Raw genomic sequence first — 17397 nt, forward strand, 5'->3', positions numbered from 1 at the left:
CCTGTCGTGATGAAAATTTAAACCCACGAACTCAACAAGTGGATGCTCTGATATCAGTTCCAGTGGACAGTGGTCATATTCAAGGACACGCCACATGGCGCAGTAGCTCTGCGTCTCACAGATTGTGAAGCCTTGAACCATGAAGCAAATAAATGAAAGGGTGAATCTAAAATAGCCAAACATTAAAGGGACCACACATAAAAGAGATCATTTCACACACCTCAGAGCTTAGTCGGTTCTTTGAGCTTTGAATAGAAACATAACCTTTTATGAATCCACACGGTGAAGCCATTAGTGATAAACAAACCACAGGAAAACACAAATTACTTACACATCTATGTTGTAAGGATTGCTCTCAAACGTCCGAATATTCTTTAATTATGGTTAAGACAGTAACAGTGAAAATAAAAGCGTGACAATCCCTTCAAAATCTCATCTGCACACCCAGGGTCATAATTGTCACAGCAGATGTCCGGGGATTGAGGGCAGGAGGAGGCAGTGATGGAAACGTCTGGGGCCAATTAGACACTCGAGTTCTCCCCAGCCGCGTTTCGCAGCGCAAAGACGGGAAACGAGCAGATTTTGCCCGTTTCTCTCGGGGGGATTCTTGTTCTGTGACATCTGTGTCTCCGTCTCCTCTGCTCCGGGGAGAGGCAGCGTCTCCTCACTCCAGTGCCTCCATCCCCCCCGCAACATCAGCCTGATTTCACTCTGCACCTTTTTTATGCTCTGTGCACCAGATCCACTGTTAACGCCACCGTGAGGTCCACAAACAGCCAACAATATCATGATGTAGAGAAAAACTCTGGGGTTTTTGGATCATATAAGTCATAATAGTGTTGCCGACTTATTAGCAGCATTTTAATATCTGTCACTTTCTGAAGATGCCGCTCTTCTCTTTGCTCTTCCCATTTGTAAACATTGGACTGCAGCAGGGGGTGGACGGCCTCAGGGAGCAATATGGCCCATTTAGTGTCTGTAGAGACAGAGAAGGAGTCAAAAGAAGGAAATACAGCCTCAAACTAGCATGTTATATAAATGAACTTAGCAATATGTTGTTTTATGTTGAATGACAATAATGAAAATCTGCCGTTCTTTTGCCGCCTGTTCCTCTTTCGCCTTCGCAGCTCAGCATCACCAGCGCCAGCTCTCTGCAGGGTCAAATGGGCAAAGCTGAACCTTTATGGCAAGTGCTGCAAAGCTCACAGCTGCTGCTCCACTAACAGTCACTTTCTGGATTTTAGTGCACAGTTAATGTAAAGGGAACAATAAAATACTTTTCTTGACAATACACTACAGTTAAATATATTTACCTTTAAGCAAATATTACAAAAATGAGTAGATATAGTTTTGAAGGTGACTTCTATGTTATTTTTTGAGATGAGATGAGATGAAGAGATGAAGGAAGGGCTTCGTCATCTGAATCATCAAAACAACTACTGAGCAAAGTCTAGATTAAATACTAAAATCACGAGTTCAGCTAATGATGAAACACCCGTTAAACCACCCATTTACTGCACTGCTTATGTTAACAGTGACTAATACTAATACTAATCAGTACCTGGGACCTGCAGCGGCGCCTGGAACAACAGCCCTGAGGTTATTGCAACAATGTGAATCACAGCAGGACGATAAGAGTGTGACAGAACGCTCACAGCCTGATGCTTGATCCTTTACTGGATACACTGGACCTACAAACAAACCAAGAGTCCATTTTCATAAGATGACCCTTGAGATGATTGGTTTGAAGAACACGGTGATGTGTTCATGTGCTTATGTCCAGGGAAAGGCGGCTGTTTGGGACGGCATTAAGTCCTTCGGAACATAAACTGCTTAATTTCCACCCACTCCGATAATGGCTTCATCACAGTAAATGGAGAGCGGCTGCCGTTCGGTCAGAGTTAACTGTTACCTGACACAGCGGGTGTGTTTCACTCCAAACATGTTGGATAAAAGCTGGGAAGTAAAAACTTCTAGTGTCTGTAATAAGACTGTGACCATCCAATATGTAGAATTTATATATTGTTAATTATGATAATAAATATATTCTTGGATGATACATCATCTATGATACTTATCCAGATTCGTTTTTTTGTCACAATCTGGCCACTCATCCGTCTATCAGCCCCCGCAATTTATGTTAGCAATTATATAATCCAAATTAACAGAGGAATTAAAAGGTTACACACTGCAATGAGTAAAAACAAATGTGTCCCATGGCCGCGTCCTCTGTGTCCTCACATAGGATGGTGGATTTGACTGGCATGGGGTGGGTGGGGGTTGGTATGACGCAGGGAGAGCAGAATAATAACTTGAACTATTTATAGAAGGAACGACCTACAGTACGGCGTAAGTATGCCTCCCATCGCCGTGTGCTTTTAAACCACGAAGGCATCAATTACACCTGGTATTTTAATTTAAATGAACTGGTTTCATAATAGAAACGAATCAAAGTTCTGTGGGCGTTTGCAGCCTGGTGAAACCAATGAAACAGGTCATGTGACTGTGACATGAATGTCAGACAACTACTGTGCATTTGTCTTCTCCCATTTAAGTCAAGAAACTGGTGCAAGTGCATCTGTTGCTGAAAACAAGCCAGCCCAACTAAAGAAAAATATTTATTATTGTAAATTTTTAGTCATTAATCGATTCGAGTTTGTATTTCCAATTAGCATCTGAATAGAGACAGTGTTAAAGCGTATAATCAGCAATCGCAGGGTGTTGATATGTAAAAAGAAACTCACTATCGCCCCCTTGTGTTGAGCTTCAGCTGCCAATAGGCAGCGCTGGAGAAATGAACCTTTATCACATCAGCAGCGTCTCATTCAGCACTAAAATCATATCTGGTAACATGTATGAACCATTGATGCAGCATTTGAAACATAATACATGATAAACAGTCCTGGGTAGTAACGACTGCATCAAGTAAGATATATAATAAACCAGCATTTTTTTCCACAATAAACTAATAACACAATAACCATGGCTTCATTCCAGATGTGTCAGGTTGGAGTAATCATCCAGGACAAAGCATATCACGGGTGATGGCAAAGGTGAGGGCTCAGCGGAGGGTCAGCACCCTGGACAGCGACGCTGGTCCAGGTGTTACAGCCTGCTGACTGTGGGAACGCGCTGTTTCCCACCACTCAAGGGCACCGCTCTGCACAATCTTGTCCACGTCTCTTATCGGGAACTTTAAGGTTGCCTTTCCTCATTCGCGGCTGTCACACATGCCCATATTTTTCATTTCACAACGTGAGTGACTGACACTGATGCTTGAGAGGCCCCGGCGTTTAACCCACGAGAGCCCAGGAGACACGAGCCGAACAGAACGAGGCGGGCTGCGTTCTGTGACACCGGCGTCGCCATTGTCCCCATGAGATCCATGTCCCCGTCTGGACTGGTGCCAGTTCACACAGCCCAAAGGCAGGCAGGCCATCTGGAGGTGAGCGGCCACACAAGAAAACAACAGAGAAATGCTGCTTTGCTGAGCAGCCTCTGTAGATGGTCTGAAGACAAACATGCACAAATAAACAGGTTACAGCAAATCAGATCATTCACACGTTGCCAACAATTGACAGACGAACCTGTAGGTGTTTGCATTTGAAGCACTTAAATAAATGCTTCCAATTTACTAGTGTGAGTTTAAGAATTTAAAGGATTTGTCCATTCACATCAGTCTGATTCCAAATCCAGGATAAGTTCCAGCTGTGACAGCCGCCGTTACGAAACTCTAAGAACAAAATGATCCTGTATTTGGGGAAACAAAGTTTACTGTACGGCTTAAGTTGGAATCACAGCCTTAGGCTCAACTCTGTACTAACAGGCTCAGTGTGTTCCTCATGGAAAGCTCTGCTCCCAGAACAGTTTATGTTTATAAATAAATGTTAGTATTGAAAGATCTTACAGATCACAGATAATCGAGATAAATTATGTTCATCATCACAATCATAAGTTTGTAGATAATTAAATGTACGGATTTAACATCTGGGTTAGTTATGTTGTAGCTTTCCATTCATCCATCAGAGGTGGTCGCCCGCTGTTGGAGCATTTTAAGCATCCTTCGGTTTAAAGACCCCTCTCCCCTCGTGTCAGTGACACAGAGTTCGCCTCCAACACACTGTCACCGCCGGGATCCACTGTTTTTCTACTGCGGGTCAGATGTTGGAGCAGCAGGAAGTGCTGGAAGTTGCTCAACGCTGAACGGGGAATCTTGTCTTGTTTCAGATTCTCCTATAATGAGCCTCCTGGAAGCAGCACTAATTAGTCATTCTCTTCTCTATTGTGGCGCGTTCCGCCCCAATACAACAAAAACGTCAGCACGGGAAAACCAGTGAGTTCACAGTTATTTCCCAGTAAAATGTAAAGTGCGTGTGTGTGTGTGTGTGTGGGGGGGGGGGGGGGGGCCTTCACAGAGTATATCTGCTCTCCTCCAACTCTGGAGCAGCGTTCATTTAGTGGAGGGAGGAGGGGGCGCGCACCGCGGATCACACGCCCGCACTGAGAGTCTGCGCGTCATGAGCGGCAGCGGCTGCGGCTTCTTCTCCTCCAGCGTCCCCACAACGAGAGGTAAAATGGCTAAAACCCGGCCCTGGCTGCTCTGCGGCTTAGTCCTGGTGGGACTCGCCGTCGTTGCGCTGCTCGTGTGTCTGCGCATCGTCGTGTTCGTGGACAGCGGCTGCTCCAGCGGCGGCTTCAGGCGCGCAGCTGTGTCCGCAGACTCGCTGCGCTGCTCAGAGATTGGCAGGTAAGTCCGCAAAGAGCGGGCGCTCTCAGGGGGAAACTCTTCACCGAAGTCGCATTCGCTTTGGTTCAACCTGTTGCGTCTTAAAGTGTTTTTTTTGGACTTTGTTAAATAATTAAGTCCCTTTTTGGTGCTCGGACTTATAACTTTTATAACGTTTCTTATTCACACGTTTCCCAACCCAACAGACTGTGAGTTTACTGCTTCTGTGGCTTAGATAAAAGGCTGAGCTGAGTAATGGGGTAAGCTGTTTAAGAGATTTCATAGGAGAATAGCTGCAGACATGTGTGTGGACCTGCTAATCAGTCCCTCACCTCCTACTGACTTCATACTGACTTCAAACTATCCAGGTGGACGTGAAGCTGGCATAAAAGCAGTTGTCCAAACCTGCTGTCAGTCTTTCTAATGAGGGATGAAGAGTCGGCTTGTAAGATGACACCTCCAACCTGTATTTATTTAGGGGTGAACTGCATCAGTCTGCCATCGCCCCCCTCTAATAATAGGGCATTTATGATGGCTTTCACTGGAATGTGCATGCAGAGCTTCCTTCTTTTGTTTCCCGCTTGCAGAAAGGTGCCGTCCTCCTGCCACAGTTGTCAGGAGTTCACTTCCCACTTCTGAGCAAAGACAAGTGGGTCTGTGATTGTGTGGTCAGGTTTGAGCGAAGGGCCGCAGGAAACAGGTTCACGGCCCTTTGATGCTCCAGCAGTCGGTCACTCCCTATAGAGACGTGGAAGCAAAACAATATGTGTTAGGGTAAATGAGTTCACAGCCAATTTATTATCATTAATTATAAAGACAGACATTTGGCAAATGTGCTTTAGCAAAAACAGAAGAAGGACCTCGCTGTTGTGGTGGAAGTGTAGACTTCTATCAATTGTTAATTTCATGCTCAGACTGAGAAAAGCTCAGAGTAAGCCGGACCTTAAGAACCAAGTGATTTTCAACACTGCGGCCTCTTGTCAGTCAGTGAACACCAGTGATCCCTTGCCAGCATCCCAGTGAAAAGCCTCATTCAGGGCTTTGTGAGACGGGTTTAAACTTCCAGCTCTGTTGTATAATTAAGTTGGATTAGTCCAGTTTCACATATGAGAAAAAGTTTGGGGCGAATACACTAATAGTTCCTCGTGACGCAGTTCACAATCTAGTTTTCAAAAAAAATAGACTTTTCCTATTAATATTGCCCTCATTCTGTACGTTTACAACACAACATTATGTCTACACAAGTCTATGAGTGACTGTATTTTTTTCTTTCTTAACAAACAATGAACAAAGGTTCAACAGAAAGTTAAAGTAACAGGACAAAGCACCGGCAGGCTCGCTCTCTTGGTATTCAGCACGCGGTTTAAACTTGCCTCTTGGCAGCGCCTCGACGCTCAGTAAATGCGGCGCGCGCCCCGTGGCCGTGGGTGCGAACATGCGTGGCCACGACTCGCGCGCGCGACGCTGACGCTGACGCCTGCGGCGGAACTGTTTGACAGGGACATGCTGGAGCAGGGGGGGTCGGCGGTAGATGGCGCCATTGCAGCTCTGCTGTGCACGTCCGTGGTCAACCCTCAGAGCATGGGCATCGGAGGCGGCTCCATAGTCACCGTGAGGAACAGAACAGGTGGGTGCGTCGCGCAAGTAAGCGCGGGGAGACGCCGACGCGTGTGAGGCGGTAATTCAAACGTCACCTGCTCGCAGGAAACGTCAAGGTCTACAACTTCAGGGAGACGGTGCCGCGCGCGTTCAAAGCGGACCTGCTGCAGGACTGCCCCGCCTCCTTCCGGCTGTCACCAGGTACGGTGCGCGCGCACGTGCGCAGCGGTCGCTCGGAAGCCCATCTCTGCTCACCGCTCGCTCGCTGCCGCCGCAGGCAGCCAGTGGATCGGCGTCCCCGGGGAGCTGCGGGGCTACGAGGCCCTGCACAGAGCCCACGGGAAGCTGCCGTGGGCCAAGCTGTTCGAGCCCACCATCCAGCTGGCCAGGAGCGGCTTCCGCATGCCGGCCTACCTGGGAGCGATGCTGGAGTCCCCGCTGGTGAAGAGCCACGTGCAGAACTCGTCCCTGTGGTAACGCCCCCCCGCGGAGCCACACTAGAACAATCACTCATTGACCAACCATGTCATAAGCCTTCGGTTAACAATTGACTTACGTAACCGCTTTGTCTTGTTGTCTGGAAACCTTTTAAATTAGCGATAGTGTCATAATCTCAGAGCAGCAGGAAATTCCAGGGAAAGGTTTAATGACCCAAAGAGTTCAAACAGCGCTCACGTCCTTTGCCAAAGTTTTTTTTTTTATCTGTGGCATCTTAAAATTGGAGAATCTGAATGCACTACAGTTTCAGTATTCAACAAAGGCCACTTTAACTGAACACAAGACATCAAATACCCAAAGGATAACACAGTATGATTCTGCTCTGCTGTTTCGTGTTCTAATATGTATTTTCTTTTTTCAATCGATGTTTGTTTTTAGCCAGGTTTTCTGCAACAAGCAAAGAACGGTTCTGGGCAAAGGCGACGAGCTCAGGTTCCCCGCGCTTGCAAAAACCATGGAGACCATTGCAGAGCAGGGGGCAGATGCTTTTTACACGGGCAAGATAGGACAAGACCTAATCCAAGACATAAAAGCTGGAGGTCGGTGCAGGCTTCGTGTGAACACATAGCTACAGTATAAACAAATGGTCCAGGTGTAAAACAAGTCATAAACAGTCTTTTTTTCTTCTACACACGTTTTCAGGTGGAACTCTGACCGCAGAGGATCTGAAGTCGTTCCGGGTTCGGGTTGACGATGCCTGGACCGTCCCCATAGGAACCGGCCTGATGCACCTCCCTCCGCCGCCTGCTGGGGGCGCCCTGCTGGCCTTCATCGTCCTGCTCATGAAAGGTTTGTTGGGCTGTGAGACGACGCTTCTCAGACTGCGACTCACGAGCTGCGTGAACAGGACGCCGTGATCAAGTCGACGAGCGAGGATTGGAGCACAGTTCAAGCTGTTCTGTAAAGCGTCTTAGAAGATTATCAAATATTGCCAAATGATGAACTGACTCACTGCTTCGAAGCAAAAATATGAAAATTAAGTCTGTGAAACAGCCCAAAAAGGTTCAAATGATCAATGTCTCCGTCTCTAATTTTAATTCAGCGGAAGCTTTTGTTTTGTTTTTTCTCAGAATTCTCCTTAAGTCCGAAGTCTCTGGAAGGAGACCAGAAGATCCAGATGTACCATCGCTTCATAGAGACGCTGAAATTTGCCAACGCCCAGAAGAAAAGCATCAGTGATCCTGTGTTTAATACCAAGAAGGTTTGGACCTGTTTTTTTAATTAGGAGGTTTAAATGGTACAATAATGGAGGAAACTGAATTTGAACACCTATTTCATTATTGCAGAGTGCACTTCACCTGCTTGACGCCTCCTTCATCAGTCGCGTCAAGGAGGCGATTTCAGACGGCGTCCGTGACAGGTCCCACTACGGCCGCGTGAGGCCGACCTCGGACCGCATGGGGACGACCCACGTGTCGGTTCTGGACGAGGACGGCCTGGCCGTCTCCGCCACCAGCACCATAAACGAACTGTGAGCAGATTCGCCGCCTGCCAACAGCGTTATCGCGTCCGTTCGCCCCGTCCAACCCGTGCTCTGTTGCTTCTGCAGCTTCGGAGGAGCCACGTTCTCCCCGCGCACGGGCGTCATCCTCAACAACGAGCTGACGGATTTCTGCGGCAGAGCGGACGCGGTGACGGCAGGTACGGTCGCAGACGCACACAGAGGCCTCGGCGCCAGTCTCAGCCTAACGCCGAGCCCGTTCACGGTCGCAGGTGAGCAGCCCCCCTCCTCCATGACCCCGGTGGTGCTGGAGTCCGAGTCCGGAGGCGTCCTTGTGATCGGTGGATCCGGAGGAAGCATGATCGTCCCCAGCGTTGCGTTGGTGAGTCGAATTAGGCTCCTCTGAGTCTCTAGACTCTTATTCATTGGCTCTTATGCCTTGATTTTACTCTCAGGCTCTAATAAATCACCTGTTGCTGGGGATGAACCTGGAAGAAGCCATCGCTGCTCCTATTGTGTTTGTTGACGCCAGGAACGACGTGAACTTTGAGTCGGGCTTTGACAAGGTACTCTCATGTTCAGTTACTATCCCTCAAAGTCAGATTCAGCCTGTATTCATTCATGTTTGTCGTGTGCTCTCAGTCTGTCATAGAGGGACTCAAAGCTCTTGGACACAAAGTTGGAAACTGGAAGTACTTTTTAAACGTAGTCAATGCGGTGGAAAAGGAGAACGGCTGCATCCTGGCTGTGTCCGACCAAAGGAAGATGGGAACAGCAGCGGGATACTGAAAAACAGAACCCGGGAGAACGTTCTCACCAGAACCCAGCGTAAGCCTGAGCCTCCAGCCTTAAGAAAAGACTGAATGAAATGTGAGCTCCATCAAGCTGCAGTTAAAGCATCATGTTTTAAACTTCGAGCATCACTGTGTTTTAAAAAGCTACAAACGGAAAAGAGGCCAGAAACCCGAGGAGTCATTTGGCAACTAATTCTGACAAAACCGACGCACAACCACGTGACCGAGCCCTTGGACTGCTGATTATCCCTCTGAGCCACGTAACCCTCTAACAGTGTGAATGAGATATTGCACTGAGCTGATGAAGATGTCGTATGCTGTCACCTGATGAGGGAAATGTAACTGTGACCTTAAATTTTTTAAAGCTATAGAATTTATTTTTTATAAAACCACAAGTAAAAGAACCTCACTTTACATTTATAGTATCTAGTAGTTAGTTACAGTAACATGTCGTACTGATTTTTGTACCTTTTTAATATCATACGTGTAACGTTTTGTATGTACTTTTATATTTACATGTCAAAAATAAAACAAAAGTAGTCACTTGTCTTAATTTGTTTCTCTGCTCTCATTCTTATTGTAACATGATCAGTAATATTCTACTTCATGTTTCCTGACAAGACAAAGGACACAGGAGACACTAATGAATTAGTAATGAGTGGATTCTCAGTTTTCCTTTGAGGCACTAGATGAGAATGAGTTGAGACCTCATAGCGTTAGCGTTGCCTTTATACACTGTATATATCGCCTAGTTAAAAAGCATTGTGTTGTAGAAAATGTCTCTTTACTGGAAGGGAGCTAAATGATGCTGTAATGACTGTGACTTCCAGTAGCAGCATTTCAGTCATCAAGTCCCTTGATGAAGCAAAGTGTCCCAGCAGCAGTGATTTGATGTTCTTACACATGCTATTTGTATTTTTTGCATAATTTTGGTCATAAACCGTCATAATATCACCCAAGGCAGACAGATGAAATAAATAAACAGCTGAGAAGACTCAGATACACAGATACTTGAAAGTTCTTTATGCCTAAAGGGTAAGTTAATGCGTTCTCTGCTGAAGTTGCATAACTCTCGGGTTTATTATGATGTAGGAGTGGGACTGGGTCTAATTGGGCCTTGAAGGGAAATTGAATAAGGAATCTGTTATTGCAGCAGGTAACATGAGTGAAGATGCTTTAATATTATCCTCTGGAGGCTCTGGTGGACTAGAGTTCAAACCTGCCCGCATCCAGATAGTCACAGCATCTCCTGACTTTAACCAAACCTTTTCTTAACCAGTCCAGAGAGCGACTATGACCTTGTCAACCACCAGCTTATTAATGTGGAGTTTTTAAAATGCTAACTCTAACCAGTAAGCAGTCAAACAACTAAATGCATGCTGAGAGTCACAAAGCCATTCGCTTAATATATTTAATTTAAAATAAATATACATAGTGTCGTTGCACAGAGCCGCCTCATGGTTGTTTCCGGGCTCAGTAGCCGGCAGCATAGCTCCACTTGCGTGGATCTGACTGTGCGTGAAGTCCGTCAACGCCGCGGACGACGGCCTGCACCACGGCCCCGGTTGAGTCGAGGTACTCCGCCTGGTGGTTCTTCAGCGCCAACCCATCCATGACGCTCTGCAGAATGGGAGAAACACGCTGAAGTGCTGCGGTGGTTGAGGGACGGTGGTCCAGCACGCGACCGCACGCTGCTGCCGGTCACAGATTTTCACACGACAGTGGTGTTCGCCACCGCTGACACTCACTTGGTCAAAGCCGGGCTCCGCGACGGTGACGTTGGGACTCAGCTGGTTGTGGATCCTCGGGTCCAGCACAGCTTTGTGCAGATCGTAGTCAAAGAACAGTGCATTCAGAATCACCTGCGGAGCAGCAAACATTAAACAATGATGATTTAATCATTGCTGCTTTGGATTTATTCTATTTTACTTCAATATTCACACTTTAAAATGTTGGCAGCCACAGCAGCTTCTGACTGAGGCTGGGTTCATACAGTACCAGAGCGATAGAACTGGTGATTTTTGTTCCTCCTGAGGCGCCGACCACCATCTTCACTTTGTTGTTTTTATCAAGGAGGATGGTTGGACACATGGACGACATGGGCCTTTTCCCTGGAACGTCCCAAAGAACATATGGTCAATGCAGTTCTTCTAGTCTCAGCAGCAGGGTTGCTGGCGTGTTGGTCCTCAACCTGGTCTGATGAAGTTGTTCGGCGACGGCGGCAAACCGAAGCCGTTCGTGATGAGCGGTGAGCTGAAGTCGTCCATCTCATCATTCAGCAGAATGCCTGTTGACCTTGACATGACCTTGGAGCCCAAGCTGCAGGTAAATAACAGTCAGGACACATACGTGTCATTATTACGCGTGTACGGTATCATTTATAATTATAGGGTCATACTATTGGTTGATGGTGCTGGTGGCGGCCATGGCGCTTCCATCTTCCGCTACGACGGAGACGTGCGAGGTCCCGTGGTTCTCGGGCAGGTAGAACTCCGGCTCGTAATAGTTCATATGATGCGTGGTGTCATCGGTGATCTTCTGACGGAGGCTGCTGCCGTAGGACGTCGACGTCATGTTTTGGATGAGCTTCGGGAGAGAAGGTGGGAATGTGATTTACCCAACACGAATTTCCTGGAGATGTTGCATTTTACATTGTTTATTTGGACTGAACTGATTATCGTGACGCCAGGATCTTACGTCGGTGATGTTGAGAAATGTGGGATCTCCCAGTAAAGTTCTCTTTGCATAAGCAAAACGAAACGCCTCCACGATGCGATGGTACGTCAGGATCTTCTTCTCAGTGGTTGAAACGCTGTCAGAGGTCAACTTGTAGCCTGTCACAACAGAGTTATCAGTATCTTCATTTGCCAACAAAAAGACTCTTCAGGCAGCACCGGGAAACCGCTGAAATGGACTTGACCCAGTTTTTTTCCTGTTTTTATTTAGTCTAAAAGCCGCTGTGAGCAGACTGAAGGTATTAGCCTGAGCTGACAGACTCCGAGGGAAACTGGAGCAAAGGCTCAGGGAGCGGGAGTCTGTGGTTTGACGGGTTTCAGCTGTCAGAGGCAGAAATCATTAAATCACCAGGATAAAGGTTTGGGGCTGTGGCTGAAGCGTTTGCTGGTTCGCTTTCTGATTAGAGGTAAATTGGTGAGAATGGTGGTAGTGTGAGGCGGTGGTTGAGCAGTCAGAGGAAAGGAAAGACTTGGTTGTAGTCCCACTAGACACAAATAGGTCAGTCTTTCTCTGTGTTCACGCTGTTCTTACGTAACATTAGTCCGAGCAAGCAGTTTTATTTTGAGGGTAGGTTCACTCCGCCGCGAGTGGAGCCAGCTCACATTCACCGTCTCTCCCACTCAGTGGGATTTTGGACAGAGCATCAAGGTTTTATGACGACTCACCGTTCAAGATGTTGAACATCAGCGAGAGAACGGGGCCGCTGGCGGGGGCGTTGGGAACAACCATGGCGTACTCCCCCACGTTCACCCTTAGAGGGTTCTCATCCAGGCTCGGCACATAATCCCTCAGATCCTCCATTGTGATGATTCCTCCTGCATTTAGACCAAAGTAGAAAAATGTAAATAAAGCAGAAAAGTCACAGCCTGAAGAAAATGACACGAGGCTGAACTGAAACAAGTGTTGTACCTGCTTCCTGAATATCTCTCACAAGGTCCTGAGCTAGTTGTCCCTCGTAGAAGGTGCCGGGACCCATGTCAGCTATTTTCCTATAGGTCTCTGCAAGCTTGGGGAATTTTATCGTGTCATTTTCCTTCAAGATGTCACCATTTTTGCCACAAAACACTTCGCTGAAAGACGAGAAAGGAACAGCTGAGATTCTGGCTGTTTTTGGGTGCAGCACCAGACAGCAGACGGCGTATTCACAGGGCGGTTCTCACCACATTGATTGGTCACTGACGATGGTGTCCTTGTTTTTGGACAAGGCAGAGGCCAGAGCTCTGCCCAAAGGGAAGCCTCGCTCTGCAATCTTGATGCTCGGCTGGAACAAGTCTCTCCACGGCAGCTTCCCGTGTCGCCTGTGCGCCAGCTCATAACCGCGAATCTCCCCTGGTACGGCGATGGACAAGCCGCCTGATGGAATCCAAGGGAACGCACACACTGAAGTCAGCATGCGGTTTGTTCATGCGTCACCAACACGGCACCATCCTGTCTCCCGATGACGCTCACTGGTTAAACATTACCTGTACGGGACAGATCTGTACTGTTCCCAAACATGTTCTCTGTTGCGTTGCGCGGCGCCGTCTCCCTGGCGTCAATGATCTCCACTTTACCTGCGTGTAACAGTTTAGTCAGAGAACAGGAAATCAAAGGAAAACTCCACCAATTTTCAATGGGGATTGACTTAAACGATGGTGGGAAGTATTAACTGCATGAATGAAGGGACCCTCCATATTTTTCCTCTTCAAAATTCCACTGAGATGTCTGAGGGAATTGATTGGAGGTGGGAGGGGGCGGAGATACATGACAGGTAGGTCCAATCACTTCAGCTCAGGTGAATCGTCAAGCACAATGCATTCTGGGTGTTATAGGATATGTCAATTTTCAGCCATAACACATTACTCCTGTTTTCCCTATTTTCTCTGGACACGGAGCATCAATGTTAAATGTTGCTGCACATTTTTGCTGATAAAATGTAAAATATTTATAACAATTTGCTTTTCAGCAGTGAAGTATTGTTTTAAACAACCAAAGACTTCAATCAACAGGACGGGGGCGCGTACCAGTCTTCGCGTTGTAGATGGTGGCGAAGAACCCCCCGCCGATTCCCGCACTGTGAGTGTTCATGAGTCCAACGCACAGCAGAGCGGCGATGCCGGCGTCCACGGCGGAGCCGCCTCGCGCCAGAACGTCTCTGCGGCAGAAAATGGAGGCAGGCGTAAAGAGGGCACGCGCCGGAGCGGCGTTAAAGCGCCTGGGGGTCTGTCTGCCGCTCACCTGCCGACCTCGGAGCACGGCCCAGCGTCGGCCGCCACAGCTGCCTTCAGGTACACCCGTTCGCCTGGGGGCGGCCTCCTGCTCACCCCGAAGAAGACGCCCACGAACATGCCAACACAGGCCAGCAGCAGCACGGCCAGCGACACCGTCACCGTCTTCCTCACCATCGTGTGGATCAGAAGCAACGAAGCCTTAGTTTAACCTAGCACAGAAAAAACATATTGTTAGCCACTTATCCATATGCTGGAGGAACCAACCCTATAGCTTGTAGTTTAAACAGTCATTTGTCTAATAATAAACATGGCTGAAAAGAACGATAAATAATGGAACGTTACCAGGAACAGCTGGTTCTGGCGTGTTGCGTAACCCAGTACTCCCAGAATTCATCACACTGCGTTACCATGTCAACCGTACTTGTCAATACTAGAGCTGATCTACAGCAAGTATATGATTGTACATGATAACATGAGAAGCCTTCATCAAGTGATGTGTCCATGATTGTCCAAATGAATTCTGGGCCCGTTTTCAGGCTTGTGTGTTAAACCAGCGTTGGACTGGTCACAAAGTGAAACTGAATCAGCCCCAGCTGCCATTTCTACATTTCCCCGATAAAAAGAAAAAAAAATCTCTCCTTTCATCTGCAAAACCACTGGTGGAACATTCGTTAAATATTTGCTTTTAACGCTCCAGGTCAAACATACAGCGTTTTCTCTGCACATTCACAGCACGCGAGCTGCTGTACAATCCCCATTCGTCGGCCCGGCTTCATGACGCTCACCAGGCGCTACTGTAAGTTACTCCAGCAAATAAAAACGCCTAAAGCAGCGCTCGTGTGAGCAGCATGTGGCGAAAGATCCAAAGGTCAGAGGGGGTCGTTGGTCCTGTTTCAGTTCAGACACAAACAGATCGAATAAATAAATGTGAAATGTAAATCTGCTCTTACCTGGACTTCCCTCACTGTCACCGTCACAGCGACGGACCTGTTCCCTGTGTGTGTTTACCAACGCGCAGCAGTTGATATCGCAACGTGCAACTATCACAGTCATTAAACTTTAACCTGCCTCCCCATAAAAGCTCTAACTTGTGTTACTTATGAAGTGAAAAATTGCAGACGCAGAAGAAAAAGGCTTGAGACGACGCTCGGCTTCGTGCCTCTAATTAAACGTCGTTCCTGTTTCATCAAATCCAGTATTTGACTATTTTCTGCAGAGGTTCTGCTTCCTTAATTAGACATTTACAGTAAAGCGTCCTTTTCACTTTTAACATTCATTTGGTCTCCATGTTTTTAATGCTGATCATTTCAGCGCTGCTTAGCAGGAAATCTGAACATCTGGATGATTCTGGTCATCAGGCTGAAAGATGAACCATCGCCCCAGATTGATTTCAGAGCATGTTAGCTTCCAGGACCTTTTCCCCATATATCACCCTTTACATTCCAGTGCAAAGCTGTGTTCTTCTAGATGCGTATATTTCATGTGCCCAGAATCTGGTACCTCCATTATACACTAGAATAACCATAAATCACCATAAAACAGCTCCTCCATGTTTGAGGGAAACACGAATTCAGGAACTGTCTAGAAGAAAAATCTCCAAAAGGACACAATGTCATGACAAGACAACGTGTGAACTGAAATCCAGTCCCTTAATGTGAGCTCCAAAGCTAAACGTACTGTATCTACAATACGTCAGACAGTCTGGACCCTAAGGAAACCATTGTGACAGGTGAGCATGAACGCAGACATACTGTACGTACCATGACTAAGAATGAACCTGGCACCACCTAAAAAGGCATCACTCAATCCTAAATGACCATGAGACAGACAAGGAGACAAAGCGGACACCGTTATTCTCACACGGAGCCCATGACTCAGCATAAATTTAAACTGCAGGAAGATTCACCGTGGGTTTAAAAAGGCAGTTAATTGCTAAGTGAATCCAGCTGAGGGTGAAGGCGAAGGGCCCACGAGGGTAACCAATCACAGGGGAACAGGTAAGGGGGCGTGAGCAGGGGCGAGAGAGAGAGAGAGAGAGAGAGAGAGAGAGCAGGGACAGGTGAAGGAAAGAGGAGCCAGAGGACAAACGAATGAAAAGAACAGAGAGAAGGACAGGTTTTACTTTGCTTCATTTTTCCCTGTTTAATGTTTTTCATTCTTTATTCGACTCCACGGTTGTTTACACTAGTTTGTCAACTTGTAAAGTTCACTTAACTGAGTCGTACAGTACATATTTAAGCTCCTGCTAATAAATGACACACATTACGCTCGGGGCCACTGAGGCGAGTTCATTTTTAGGTTACGATATCATGATGCACCATATGACTGCACGCGCAGACCATAAGAAGCTACTGAACTGAGCCTCTAACAATAACTCCATTCCAAAATGACCTGCTCCTGTGAAGCGGTTTGTAGAGAAGAAGAAGCTCAAGCTGATGAGGAGGCTGTTATTTTAACACGACAGGCGTCGCCTCGTGCCAAATCCCCACTATAAAAACACAGAGACAAAGTCACTGTTACTCTGGCACCGGGACCATGACTCAGCATAAATTTGAACAGCGTTAAACTCATAAAGCACAGAATGACACTGTGTCCCTCACACACGGGACCATAAACCTGTCCTCGTCTGCAGCGCAGTAAATCTCCTCCTGGACCATCACCACGTGTTCGTTACACATGTTAGACACAAGGTGAGTCCACCAGCTCAGAGTTTCCTCAAACCCCCTGAATGTGCTTGTGTTCGTTAGATCTGAAGCATCAGCGTGGCCTCATCTCAGACACAGTGACTGGACACCATGACAGCAGTAACGTCAGCAAAACGCCGAGGTCCAAAGTGTAGCTTGTTATGAGTTACCTGCAAACAGGAAGAGAGCGACCGAACCAGTTTAATGGATGGGACTGGACTGGGAGATGAATGACAGCTCCTCTGTTGCGTAAACTCAACGTGAACACAGCTCATTGAACATTTACAGCAGTTCTCCTCAGCAATAATCTACTTCACGCTTTCCCATTTGCTTTATTTCAGAGCAGCTCTTTCCCACAAAGACAAGGAACACAGTAATGAGATGCATTTCAGCAGCGACACTAATGAATAAGTAATAATTTCCTAAGTGGATTCTTCTGAGTTTTCCTTTGAGACGCTGGATGAGATTCATGAGACCTCGCAGATCTCAGTCAGTGTGAAGCTTCGCTGTCTTTGTCGTGTGACAAAAGGCCTAATGAGGATAAGCTGTGACTTTGTGACTTCGTTTCCCTCTTTATATATAAATATCACCTGAGTGAAAAAATGTTTCTTTACTGGAAAGAAGTTAAATGATCCTGTAATGACTCTGATTCCCAGTAACATCATAAAGTCCCCAAATAAAGAGAAGTGGTGATTTCAATCTGTGGATC

The 17397-nt window shown here is 47.0% G+C and overlaps 2 protein-coding genes across 5 annotated transcripts; one reads left to right on the plus strand and one right to left on the minus strand.

The window, feature by feature from the left end:
* Nucleotides 1-4445: 4445 nt before the first annotated feature.
* On the plus strand, nucleotides 4446-9611 carry ggt5b (gamma-glutamyltransferase 5b). Of its 3 annotated transcripts, XM_029168969.3 has the most exons (12): nucleotides 4446-4747; nucleotides 6226-6353; nucleotides 6431-6526; nucleotides 6603-6798; nucleotides 7202-7362; nucleotides 7466-7612; nucleotides 7894-8024; nucleotides 8110-8294; nucleotides 8373-8464; nucleotides 8537-8646; nucleotides 8720-8830; nucleotides 8907-9611. In XM_029168969.3, the coding sequence occupies exons 1-12, from the start codon at nucleotides 4518-4520 to the stop codon at nucleotides 9051-9053; spliced, it is 1734 nt and encodes a 577-aa protein (XP_029024802.1). In that variant the 5' UTR covers nucleotides 4446-4517; the 3' UTR covers nucleotides 9054-9611. The 3 variants fall into 3 exon arrangements, with proteins under 3 accessions (XP_029024802.1, XP_029024801.1, XP_055369413.1); XM_029168968.3 differs by having other exon boundaries at nucleotides 8373-8646; XM_055513438.1 differs by having other exon boundaries at nucleotides 4447-4569; nucleotides 8373-8646.
* Nucleotides 9455-15923, minus strand: ggt1b (gamma-glutamyltransferase 1b). Of its 2 annotated transcripts, none has more exons than XM_029168972.3 (13): nucleotides 15765-15923; nucleotides 14012-14213; nucleotides 13798-13928; nucleotides 13258-13347; nucleotides 12955-13147; nucleotides 12704-12864; nucleotides 12460-12609; nucleotides 11756-11892; nucleotides 11457-11644; nucleotides 11250-11377; nucleotides 11057-11169; nucleotides 10807-10920; nucleotides 9455-10678 (listed from the first exon to the last, which is right to left on the minus strand). In XM_029168972.3, exons 2-13 carry the CDS (start codon nucleotides 14176-14178, stop codon nucleotides 10532-10534), a joined length of 1719 nt encoding a protein of 572 aa, XP_029024805.1. In that variant the 5' UTR covers nucleotides 14179-14213; nucleotides 15765-15923; the 3' UTR covers nucleotides 9455-10531. The 2 variants fall into 2 exon arrangements, with proteins under 2 accessions (XP_029024805.1, XP_055369414.1); XM_055513439.1 differs by lacking the exon at nucleotides 15765-15923 and adding an exon at nucleotides 14955-15085.
* Nucleotides 15924-17397: the final 1474 nt, after the last annotated feature.

The sequence above is a fragment of the Betta splendens genome, chromosome 12, assembly GCF_900634795.4.
Source record: "Betta splendens chromosome 12, fBetSpl5.4, whole genome shotgun sequence".
Lineage (NCBI taxonomy): Eukaryota > Metazoa > Chordata > Actinopteri > Anabantiformes > Osphronemidae > Betta > Betta splendens.